At 41.1% G+C, this 13,316-nt stretch overlaps 1 protein-coding gene across 3 annotated transcripts in view; it reads right to left on the bottom strand.

Annotated features, from left to right (window-relative positions):
* The window catches only part of Mettl4 (methyltransferase like 4), a 37,663-nt gene that overhangs the window by 20,042 nt on the left and 4,305 nt on the right, over window positions 1–13,316 (bottom strand). For all 3 annotated transcript variants that reach the window (XR_783174.3, XM_010638686.2, XM_010638687.2), the window contains exons 2-6: window positions 9,843–10,443; window positions 9,264–9,374; window positions 7,977–8,039; window positions 4,242–4,611; window positions 1,351–1,420 (exon numbers count right to left, since the gene is read on the bottom strand). Coding sequence is in view for 2 of the 3 variants with exons in the window: in XM_010638686.2 (XP_010636988.1) it covers window positions 1,351–1,420; window positions 4,242–4,611; window positions 7,977–8,039; window positions 9,264–9,374; window positions 9,843–10,235 (1,007 nt within the window). In the remaining variant the exon portion in view is untranslated. The remainder of the gene's footprint in view (window positions 1–1,350; window positions 1,421–4,241; window positions 4,612–7,976; window positions 8,040–9,263; window positions 9,375–9,842; window positions 10,444–13,316) is intronic.

The following is a 13,316-nucleotide window of genomic DNA, read 5'->3' on the forward strand; positions in this document are numbered from 1 at the left end:
TCAAGACTGACCTCACTTCTAAAACCAACGATAAATTCAGGTGCTTTCTAAAACCACCCTCAGACCAATAACCTGAGTTCTATGAGAAAGACTCACAGAACTTAGCAGAACTTCTTACTCAACTATGGCTTACTAGGAAAAGGGGTGCAGATTAAAATTGCTCAAAGGAAGAGAAGACCCAGATGCTAAAGACCTATTACAACTAAATGACGGATTGTACTTTGCTACAAAGAACGTGTCTAGGACAACTGGTGAAAGGGTCTATAGCTCAGTGTCAGAGCCTAGCAAACATGAAGCCCAGGTCTGACACTACTGGAAAGAGGGAACAGATACATATAAAAGCAATGCTAATTGCATATTTTAACAACTGTATTGGGATTACATAAGATAACATTCCTGTTTTCAGGAACTGTACACTGAAATACTTAAGTGTCCCTTTCACAAATTTATTCTCAAGTGATCAAAATTTTTTATTCATACAGATATTTATGCACACACAGAGACAGAGAATAGATACATGAATTCTCTCTATGATTCTTACACTTTAAAAGAAAAACATCCTCCTACTGGCACAGCTCACAAACAGAATAAGGAAGCTGAATTCATTCAGATAAACTTTGAGTCAAAATAGGAATTGTTATTTTCTAGACAACTGAACAGTGGGGAAATATAACTGAAGACATTTATTAGAACGAAAATGGAAAACTGTTTTCAAAACCCTATTAAGGGGCTGGGGACTTAGCTCAGTGGCACCACACCTGCCTGGTAAGCGCAAGGTCCTGAGATCAATTCCTGGTACCGAATGAACGAATAAATAAATAAATTTTTAAAATAAAAATAGAAGCCCTATTAAAAGGAAACATTTGGCCGAGGATTTAGCTCAGCGGTGCTGCCACCTGCCTTGCAAGCACAAGGTCCCGAGTTTGATCCCCAGTACCAAAAGAAAGGCAACATCATCTTGGTAAATGAACTTATCATCCTAAAAGGTGACATATGCATCATAAATTAAAAATATAAACAAATGTGAGGATGAATTAGATAAATTCACCCATAACAGGTTATTAAGGAAAACCAGAAATTTCTAAAGTTTACAATACCAAATAAGGCAAAAATATCGCCCCGTGGTGCTACAGAAACAACCCCGGCCTGCTCCAGCCAGAGGCTTTAGCTGTTAACACACATTATTGTCACTGTGCATGTAAGAGAATCACCTAGTTAAGGAAATTGGAACTTAAAACCACTGAAAGCATCATGGTGACTTAGATCATTAAGGTGAGAGCACGCGCGCTGGAAGGTACAGGCCTAGAGCTTTGAGAAAGCGTGTCTGATAGACGTTTCCTTTCCACGTACCTGTTACTTCTTTTGACTGATTTGTTCTGCCACGGTGGATCTATCACAATTGCATCAAATGTTTTCCTGCCTGAAATCAAAGACACAAGTTCAGAAAAGGGCCCCGAGTGGGAATGAATCACAGGAACCACAGAGGGGGCGGGGGGACGACGGTGCCAAGCAGGAGGGCCCTGGGCTCAATCCCTACCACGCAAACGTGTCCTCCAAAACGGAGATGTGTTCACTACAGACATAAATGTGCTGCCATCCATCAAAAGGACCTACAGTATTTATTCAAATATAATAACAATTTCTCTAAAAAGTGAGATTTCTCTTTCAAGTTAGTGACAGATTTTCATTTAATTTCTCCAATTGCTATTTTTGCAGAGATTACTTACAGATGACTGCAATTCACTGAGCTGGACACTAACAATTTATAGATTCCCTATAAATCTTGGCAGCCAAATTAATATGGTCTTTTCGAATGGAGGTGATTTTTGAATTTTTTTTTTTTTTTTGGTACCGGGGATGGAACTCGGGCCCTTGCGCTTGCGAGGCAGGTAGCAGAACCACTGAACCAAATCCCCAGCCTTTAATGTAGGTGATTTTTGAAACATTTTTATTTTTTATTTTCAAATACTTTCAGTCTTATAACTGATACATTAATCATAATAAAATTTCCCCGATTACCTATTCATGTCCTTTTTTTCTGGTCCAGAATCCAAAACTAGGATCACATATTGCACTGTTTCCACAGCTCCTAAGTCCCCTCCAACCAGGCGAATTCTCAGCCCCTGTCCTTCAAAACCTTGACATTTGTAGAGGCTATGGGTAAGTTATTTTATAGACTGCCCTTAAGTTGGTTGTAGTATTTCCTCGTAATTAAATGTAGGCTCTTCAGGCAGTATGGGGGCACACATGTGTAATCCAGCACTCTGGGAAGCTGAGGCAGGGGGATCCCAAGTTTGAACCCAGCCCAGGCAACTTAGCAAGATACTGTCTCAAAATAAAAAAGGGCCGAGATGTAGCCCCCAATGCAAAGGCCCTGTGTTCAATCCCAGTACCACCAAAAAAAAAAAAAAAATGGAGAGAGACGAGAGATACATTTGTTTGTTTGTTTGTTTGTTTGTTTTGGCAAGAGTACCAGCAAAGTAGCATGTGGTGCACTCTCCATCGAGATGGCTCAGCGTGTCCGGCCCTCACCACGGGTGGGTGCTGTCTGCCAGTTTCTCCAGTTTCCTTGTAATTAACAAGTCTCTCCTGGGGAGATCCCCGAGGACAACGAAAACACCCCGTCTCATCTGCACACCATTTCGACATGCAGCTATGACTGTAGCGCTTGGCAAATGGAAAAGCTCCATTCCCACAGACTATCTGCTGCACTAAGTAGAATTTTGCTGTAATGAGGAGCTGGCCCTCCTCACACTTTTCTTTTTCCTTTTTATTATTTTTTCCTCCTACTTTTATAAACTTAAGCATTCAGGTGCTGAGTGAAGCTGCAGGGGGAAGGGTGCAGGGAAGACGGAAGGTTTCCGCGCAGCCCGCACCCAGCACAGGCTCCGGCACGGCCCTGTGCCACTTCTGCTGATTTGACTGCCAAACATCCGCGTCTTTTTTCTTTTAAAGATATACTTTTGTACGTGTATAATCTTACAAGTAATCAAAGGAGCACAAATTAAAATAAGGTGACACCTTTTAAAGTATCAAAGTAACAAAGCTCAATGAAGAATGGAAAATTTTGCTCAGACACAGCACAACTTTTCCCACTAATGTGTTGCTTTGCCATTTGCACAGAAGCATTTCTGACACTGCTGCCAGGGTGACCACCACGTGTGAGATGGCCGGGTAGCAATTAAAAGAGACTTTTCACCAGTAAACTACGTAGGAGTTGCTTGGTACTTGACACTTTGCTATAAACTTTCCAAATAACCACAGCAGATTAAATTCAACTTCACCGATACACCTCTTACCTATCACATGCCTTAAAGTGGAATTTATGAAAAACATAAATCACCAAGTGAAGAACCTAATACAAAGTATCGCACCTAATCATCAGAGACCCTGACCCAGGAGTGACCGAGCACACTGTAAAGGCCGGGAGACCAAAGCTCAGTTGTGTGAAGCAAACAGGCTGGAGACTCGAAACTGAGGCCAGGTCTCAGAACTGAAACTCAAATACAAGCCTGTGTCATCGTGGGCCTCGGTATTTAAACAACTCTGTACAGGAAAATGTTTCGGGAAATTGCAGACAAGAAGCTTGAACATGACCTTAAATTTTAACCTAGGGCTGGCGATGTAGCTCAGCGGCACAGCATCTGCCTGGCAAGCGCAAGGTCCTGAGTTGGATCCCTGGTACCAAAAAAACAATTGTAACCTAAAAGGCTAGGAAGGATATGAGGATTTTAATAACTAAGATGTTCTACTCTGCTCTGAAGAAAAGTCGTTTGGCTAAAGACCATTACTCCACTGTACTGTGAACTCCCAAGTACAAAGAGCTAACTGTAATTGCTCTCTGGGGACTAGTGTGGCCCTTTATTCATAACAAAAATTTAAAATGTTTTAAAAAGCAGAGCCTGGGATTTAGCTGTGGTGCTGCCGCCTGCCTTGCCAAGGGCAAGGTGCTGAGTTGGATCCCTGGTACCAAAAGAAAAGCAAACTTAGCCCTTTAAAATTGAATTTCTTGGACTGGGGGTTTGGCTCAGTGGTTCCGCCGCCTCACAAGTAGAAGGTCCTGAGTTCAATCCCCAGTACCCCAAAAAATTAAATTAAACAAATTTTTAATTTCTTAAAAAATTAAACACCCTAAATGTTGGCTCCCATTTAAAATTCAGACTGTTTCAACTTCTGAGATGTCACACACACAAACACACACACAATATATTTTTTTTCTAATCATAAACATAATTACTTACAGTTCAGAAGTGGTTGCATACAAGAAATATCAGACAAAAGAAAACTGCTTTTTGGTGGTAGCAAGTACTTCTGTCCCATTAAAGTAATCATTTTTGAAAAGCTGGAGTCATTTTCAACAACTCGTGACAGTAAGTCCTGCTCTGCCACGGACAAATCCTCTTCCCTGAGCCGCAGCGTGGGAAGCTCCACCTCACCCAGAGCCTGCGAACGCTTTGCCAGCTCACACAATCCCGGCAGGCTGCAGGCATCCGGCGGTAAAGAGGTGGGCTCGCTCCGCTGGTCCTGCTTTTCAAAAAGCTGGTAAAGAAACCCACTTTTGAGGCCTTCTTGGATTAACCGTAAGGATCCATCCAAAATCTGTTCTCTGATCTGTTAAAGAATTTAAAGAACATTAGAAAGACACTGACGTTACAATAATTTTCTAAATAAGAAAGTTACTACTGTGCTTTGAATATCTGAGTTTCTGCATTAAAACCACCATTCTTAGTGTTAACATGAAAATAATTTTACACTACAATGAAGTGAACGTTCAACTGTGTCTTGGAACTGCTGTTTCCTAATTGCAGAAGGAAATAAACCTCACAACAACCTCGAAACACACATGTATGTCCTCTGAAATGTGCAGGATGGCCAACCATGGTGGCACTTGGGAGGCTGAGGTATGGGGATCCTGAGTTCGAGGCCAGCACGGCTACACAGTGAGAGCCTGCCTCAAATGCCTCAAAAACACCAAAAAATACGTAAGTAAGTAAATACAAGTGAAATAAAATGAATTTGATAATCTGGATATTTCTAGAAGGAAATGGAATTTCCTTCTTTTTTTTTTTTTTGTTCCAGGGATGGAACTCAGGACTCTGTGCTTGTGAGGTAGCCGGCGGCATCACTGAGCTAAATCCCCGGTGAAAATGGAATTTCTAATCTACGAAGAGAAGTGTAAACCATAAATTTAATCTTCAGAATTTTCCAGTGATCTAATTTTTTAAACATAACTTTGATTCTGTATGATACAGCTTGAATTATTCAAAAGAGAAACTCTATAAGTGAACATGTATAGTTTTGTAACAACACAACTACAATAATTACAAAAATCAAAGCTGAGTTCTACTTCTAGACAAGACAGAATGGCGAGGATCAGATTTACTCTTTGGCTTGAAATTACTTTTCTGCTGTCCTTTCGCATACATTTTGATCTTTATCCTCCCCCAAAATAAAGCTCATGTTAAGCCAATTAAATAAGACGCAAATCCAATCCTATGAACCGCTTCCAAAGCATCTCGCAGCCCACACGCCGTGAGGTGAGCTTACCGACCTCACACACTCCCTCTCCCTGCCTCCCCGTCTCACCGCGCCCTGCCTCGTCTTCCACAGTCCAACCACCCTGAACCTCTCGGGTTCCCTCCACAAGCCTCCCTCCATTCGCGTCTGAGCGTTAGCAGACGCTTCATCCTCTCCATCAGCCTCTGAACAATTCAGTGTCCGATCGGCTGGAACAGAACGAGCTCTTCCCTGTCCACACCGCCCTCACGCCTAGGTGGGACTCAATCTGAGACCCAACCCTCCTGGCTGGGCTTCTCCCTCCGGCTGGTAGCTGAGTTCCTCCAGAAACCACGCAACTGTGCATCTCCACCTCCAGTGGGACCAGGGCTGAAACCCGGCCTGACATACAGGTGGCCGCCCATGAATACCGGTAGGTAAAGTGAATCGGTTTCATTAAGAAGTAAAGGGACGAGGCCGGGGATGTAGCTCAGTGGTTCCGCCGCCTGCCTTGCAAGCCAAGGTCCCAAGTTCGATCCCCGGTTCCAAAAAAAAAAAGTATCACCTCAAGAAGTAACTGGACTAAGACGTAAGATATAAATGAATAAACAGATAGGAGGCAGGCTATTTCTTAACATCCCCTATACACCTTTGTTACTAATAGTCTTCATCTCAAAAGAGGATCGGGGACCAGGAAGAGAGGAGAATAAGGAAGGGTAAGGGACGGATACAGTTCGAGTACATTATATACAAGTATAAAACCCGTTCTTCTGTATGACTAATATGCACTAAGAAAGTCTTTATACCAACCCTTTTAACAGTTAATTCCTAAAACTACCTTACAGCTATATACGATGGGCCGGGGGCTGCCGCCCGCCTCACAAGCACAAGGTCCTGAGTTCAATCCCTGGTCCCCCCACCAAAAAGAACCAGTTATATATAATGCAGCAGTTCTACTTCTCAGTATGAACCCACAAGAATTAATAGAGTCTCATAATCTGGTTTCTCTTCTGATACAAATCTGTCTTTTGCTAAAATCAGAGTCTCAGGGGGCTGGGGTGCAGCGCAGTGGAAGAGCGCTGGCCGAGCATGCACAAGGCCCGGGGTTCAACTCTGGCACCACAAGACAAAAACACAGATGCCTCACACCCGTGGTGACACTGCATCATTCAGGACTGGAAGGCGGAAACAAGCCGATAAATGAAATGCGGCATCGGCAGAAAATAAAACGTCACTCAGCCTTAAAGAGGAAAAATTCTGATACAAGCCACAACGTGAGTGAGGCCCGCAAAGTGGAGTGAGCCGTCGGGATGATGTGACCCCACTTCTACGGGGTGCTCCCCGAAGACGCTGAAGTCACAGAAAGGGGTACAATGAGGGGTGCCGGGGGCTGGCAGAAGGGGCAACAGAGGCACTGCTTTATGGCCACAGAGTTTTATTTTGGGCTCATGAAAACCCTCCAGAACTGGACAGTGGCAATGCCACAGAACTATCACCTGAAAATTAAAATGTTATAAAGTTAAAATGTTAAGTTTTTATCATATATATCCTATCATAACATTTAAAAAGAGAAAAATGCCAGCACTGTGGTATGTGTGTGCAGTCCCAGCTACTTAGGAGGCTGAGGCAGGAGGATTGCCTGAGCACACCAGTTTCAGGCACAAGGTTGTCAGCTTGAGCAACGCAGAAAAAATAGAGAAACTCTATCTTACAAAAATAACTTTTGAAAAATCAAGAGAGAGACATATTAACTTAACATGTCCAAAACTGAAATCATCATTCCTCCTAAGTCAAATTCTAACCCCAATTTCCCCATTTCAATCAAAGGAATATCATGCAGAGTAAGGTTTAAAATGTTTGTATACTGTTTCCTCTCATTTCGTTAACCCCTAGACCTTTTATTTCTAAGTTCTAGAAATACAGTCTTCACCTTATTCAGGCTTTCTTCTGCCATTTTAGTACATTATCCATGAAAATAGGTTTTAAATGTCAATTTTTTTCTGTTTTTTCTTTTTTTTGGTACTGGGGATCGAACTCGGTACCTTGCGTTTGTGAGGCAGGCAGCACCAATGAGCTACATCCCCAGCCCTCGACAATGGGTTTCAATAACTTCTCTCTTTGCAGTGCTCGGGGTAGGACCCCGGGCCTAACACATGCTAGCCAAGTGCTCTACCAGTGAGCCACATCCTCAGCCCAACTTCTGTAACTTCTAAACCCTTAAGCTAATATTGTACAGGTTTACTTGTTACCTGTTTACACACACAGGTAGTATCCATTATAGAAATAACAATAAGTCACTATTTTTTGTGTGTGGGGTGGGTACCAGGGATCGAACTCAGGACCTTGCTATGTTTCTATTAAGTTCCAACTCTGATCACAATAATTTGCTTCATTTTTACAAAAATCCTCGTTGACATTGTCCATTTATTTCATACTACATCACACCGATCTGATGTGGCCAATGAACGTTTTACACCTACCTTTGTATGGTATTCCATAGCATCCAATTCTCCTTGATTGAAAACCACACATTTCTTACGCTTCTAGAGAATAGATAAATTACAAGGGAGAAGTTACATTGCCATCTATCACGATACTGACATTTGTAAACATATCAATACTTTTTTATTTTTCTCATTTTCTATATGGTGTATCCCAGTCTTTAAGAAGTAATAATTTCCACTGAGGGCAAAACCAGCACAAAAGTATAGACTCAGGAGGTAGCATTCCCAAAGTTAAAGAGGATGGGGTGAAAAGCCTTGTCACCCTATCTGCTGTTACTGAGAAGGTTCACGTCATAAAATGTAGTACCAACAGCCACCATAAAGAAGGGAACTACATTCTGCACAGACATTAACCTGTACAGTGTCGCCTGTCAGCTGACATATATGACACTATTATTTCCAACCTTCTTCATTTCTGAAAAGCAGAAGTATCCGGGGTTATCAAAGGAAATTCACTGTACTTTCATTAGCTCTTTATGATGATCTGAGGATTAAGTACAAATCAATATGAACATGTACCAAACTCCTAGCCAGCTAAAATACAAGGCTGTTGGCTGAATACATAAATGAACTTAAGAGGATGCTAAATGTATAACTTGCTTTAACATACGATAAAGGTAGGCTTTGTCGAGATAACATCTGTTGCTTAGGTTCGTCTATATTTAATGTCCACTCACGGAACTATAAAGGCCTTTATAAATGATTATCTGAATTAGCAACAGTAATGACTTATTACCTACATACTATTTCCTGAAATATTAAACTGTGTATATTTTCTTTTCTGTGTCTGGCACGTAGATGATCAATAAATATTTATCCAAAGGAAAAAATATGCAGCAAAAACTATCATGAGAATAGTAAACGTCCCACTTCCCATACCTATACCAATGTATTAAATTGTCTCTATTACTTTACTTTTCTAGTTCTCCGATTTTCTTTCTCCTCTGTTCAATTATAAGACGTAGGGGGCAGCGTTTGTGTTATTCTGGTTTTATCAGTCTACCTACAAAAGCACAAAGAAAGACCTCAAACATTTCTTGGTGATAATGAATACTATTCACACCACTAACAAAAGACAACACTGACAGTTTATCTCAAAGGGGTTTTGAATAATCATCTCTGAGCTCCCGAAATATACAAAAAGGATTAAAGCAGAAGCAGCTGATCCTGCATGACCTTCTCAAACTTCACAAAAGGACTGTACCTCTAGGGCATATATATAAATATATATATATTTATAAATATATACATTTTCCACAGTACCTTTCTATTTATCGCTGGAAACGTTTCAAAAATATCTAACTTCTGGGCCTCCGGATTTAGCTCAGTGGTTCCAGTGCCTGCCTCGCAAGTGCAAGGGCCCGAGTTCCATCTCTAGTATCAAAAAGAAAAAAAAGAGAAAAAAAATATCTAAGTTCGCTCAAACTCTTTTTTTTTTTTTTTTCAAAGTCTTATTATATGGGCTGATCTCCAAGGGACAGGTCCTAAAAATCCCTCAGAACCCATTTACAACTTAAGAATTTTCTACAAAAAGAAATTTTTTTAGTAAAAATACTAAGTCTGACTAGCTAAACAGAAAAAAAGGGTTTGGTGATGTTTGGTTTTGTTTCATTTATAGAACAGTGACTTCCAAGCCAACCTTGTTTATGCTTGAAATACACAACTTGGTCCCCTAAGAATGGCAGAATGTTAGAAGAATTAAAAATTACTCTGGATATAGTAATGCCTTCTTAAGCTTTCTGGATTCTTCTTTATATGTAACAAATCACAAGATACTTGAGATGCTGGAATGAAAACTTTGCACTTTGTGGAAGAAAATAAGAAATGTTTTAAATATTCTACCTTCCCAGTAATAGAAGTGGCAGTTTCTTTTTTAACACCATTCGCTGCATCTTCTCTCTCACTCCTTTGCTGGCCTTCTCCATGAACAGCTGCAGTTATATACGGTTTGGTGACATGAAACAGTTCAGATCGAAAAGCGTATTTCTGAGTGAACATTCCACAATTTCCTCCATCCTTATTCCCTGGCTTAGTGGTAGAGTCACAAACAACAAAGGTAGCAGAGGATCCGAAGGAAGACTTAGAATCCATCCGAGGAGAATCAAAGCCGACAGAAGTGGACTCATTTTTCCTGCAGCAAGGCTCCTGAGGCTGATGAACTCTATAGTTTATCTTGTTAATGAAAGAAAGATGATCCAGTAACCACCCAGGGGACAACTGATGTACCACAGACATTGTTCCCCTTATGAAAAAGTCTGGGAATTAGAAATCGGAAGTAAAACTCAACTGCGAAGATCAAGTACTTAATTAAGGTCCTGTATTTCGAGCTGAAACCCCAATCTGACCCTCCCGCTGTCTTCATGGAACCTCCGTAACTTCACTGCTTTGGTCCTTGTGTCTGGCCACTGGGTCCACATCCTCCAAGAAAGGAAGTCACTGAGTCCTAAAAGGTAAAAAGTGACCTGTCAAATCAAACAACAGTAGATGACCTATGTGAATTCAGCCTTTTTAATGAGATAAACACATCTAGGGAGGGTCACAGAATTTCAAAAGGAGTTGTTAACAGATCAGTGCTTGTTTTTCCAAACTAGATCCAGGACAGTAAATGAAGCCCATTCTCCAAAATCCCTTCCCTCCTTAACCACTTCTGTCAGGCAAGAACCAGGGTTAAAAGATTGGACTAGACAGAGCTAGTGCAATTTTGATGGCACACACAAGCACTAATCCCAGCAAAACTGCACAGTTAAAGTCAGATCTACCTCAAGTAACTAGTTTTTTCCAAACTTCTAGATCTTTTTTTCAAAAGATGGTTTAGAGTTCTGAATACAGCTTTATAAATGGAATGTAATAGAGAATTCAGGCGAAGGGAGGGATGAGGGGGAGAAAAAAGAAATAAGCAGTTAGTAGCAGAGTTAATATCATTTAGATTCAAATTTCTAAGTCCACGTATTAGCAGTATAACCATAGAAAAGCTGCTTGATCTGAGCCTCGAAGTCATCATTTTTGCAGAATGGAATGAGATAATCCACACGAAATGCTGTGCACAGTGCCCGACATGCAGCAACTGTCATGTAACCAACTGCTGCTATGGGTGACGGTGACCCTGGGCACCCTTCGTCCCCTTCATAGTCACCATGTGAGGTGAGAAAACCCTGTGCAGTCACTCCTTTAACGACCGAGCTCCATTCCTGCAAGTAGGTCATTAACTGAATCAGTCACTAAGTGAGGAATCTGTACAGAGTATGCACATTTCCATATTCAGAACAAGAAATGGTCAAAGGAAACTCCAACCTGAGGGCTTTTCTTTGCATAACTCTCACATGCAGGACTGTAGAACAGAACTTGAAGTTACAGTACTGTATTGTACAGTACAATGAGCAAAAATTAATGGTACTTCCTAACAAAGGTAAACTGTCCTAAAAAAAGATACAGAGGCTCTATAAACAAGATGTACAGAACTGCACCAAAAAAAAAACACACATACACACATCATAAGTCTGATCAGTGGGTTGTAAGTTCAAATAGCACATCTTCACAAATCAGACAGTCATTAAACAGGCAGGTCATTAAATGAGGAATGTCTGTATTAGATATATAATCAAAAATAATTCGAGCTGCCATCGCTCAAGTGCCGGGAGGTAGGCTGGGCCCAGATCCACGGTGGGAAGGAGAACCACACCTGCTCCCGACCCAGCCGCCATTGCTCAAGCACTGGGAAGGTAGCCGCACGGGCACCCCTGAACCCCCATAAGCCCCCCCCACCCATACGCTCAGTCCTCCTGACTGTGCCAGTCTTTGGACCCACTCTGCAGAGGCAGAGGTGGTCATTAAGTGTATTTTTCTGAGTTCTCAACTTTCAACATCTTTAAAGAAAGGGCATGGGAAACCTGTAATAGAACAGGGAGGAGTTCAACCATTCAGAAGGATGGGGAACTCAATCTGGGCCTTGCAGCCCGAGGTCAGTCAGCGTCAGGGGGTTCAGCAATCAGCTAACTGAGATCAGGGGTGTTGCATCCTCGCTCTGTCTGAGCCATTAAATGGTAAATACACTATATTGAAATTTTGTTCACTGCAGACATGTTCTGGACTGCTTCTTGATTTCAATTTAATGCAAATGATTTAAGGGTGATAGATTAGTGACTACCACATGTGGTCAGTGTTCAACTGTGCTTGATCTTAATGTGTTGCTGATTGTATCAGTTGGGGTAAAGCATTGCCGTTGATTTGATGAGCTGTTTTCTCTGATGTTATGAAGATGAGAATGCCTATGGGTCGTTAGAGACACAGAAACTAGGGTGCAACTATATCAGGAAGATTTGGGTGATAATCCAGAGATTAAACCAAGGACAGTCCGACAACAAAAATAAAAATGAGATTAAGCAAGACACAAGGACAGACTTCCAGTTCACCAATGGCAAACAGTAGGACAAATGAGGATGAAAAGGCCGATAGTGAACCACCAGGACACCCTGAACTCAAAGCACAGGAAGTAACAAAACAGATCAATCAGGCTCTAGAAAAATTCAAAACAGAAATAATTTCCCAGATAACCATAGAGATAGTGAGCAAAATGGAAGTCATGATTTGAGACTCTAGAGCAGAAACTGACAAAAAAATAGATGAGCTCAGGACCATGATAGAAGCCATGAAGACCCAGCATAAGAAAGAAATGGAAAAAATAAACGCCCAACATAGGAAAGAAAGAGAATCCATAAAACAGATTCAAACAGATATCCAGGAGATTAAACACTCTATTGAAAGTTTATGCAACAGAATAAAAGAATGTGAAGATAGACTCTCAGATATAGAAGATAAGATTGCAGTCAGTGACCATGAAAAGAGAGGTCTCTTAAAAACAGTAAGAGATCATGAGAAATCGATCCAACAACTCCTCGATGATGCAAAAAAGAATAACATAAGACTGATAGGAATCCATGAAGTAGCAGGAGAAAATACAAAGGACTTTAAAAAGCTGTTCAAACAATTAATGACAGAAAACTTCCCAAACAGAGGGGAAGAATTTGACATTTACATAACTGAGGCATGAAGGACCCCAACTAGCCACAATCAAAAATAATCTACACCTAGACATATAATAATCAAGATCCCAGAAACCCAACAGAAGAACAAAATACTACAAGCAGTAAAAGAAAAGAAACAAATCACATACAAAGGAAAGCCCATCAGAATCACAGCAGACTTTTCAACACAAACCCTTGGGGCAAGGAGAGCCTGGAATGAGATATTTCAAGTACTAAAAGAGAACAACCTCCAACCTAGACTGATGTATCCAGCAAAACTCTCTTTCAAAATGGA

Source organism: Fukomys damarensis, unplaced genomic scaffold (genome assembly GCF_012274545.1).
Source record: "Fukomys damarensis isolate Sample0158 unplaced genomic scaffold, DMR_v1.0_HiC HiC_scaffold_30, whole genome shotgun sequence".
In the NCBI taxonomy this organism is placed as follows: Eukaryota; Metazoa; Chordata; class Mammalia; order Rodentia; family Bathyergidae; genus Fukomys; species Fukomys damarensis.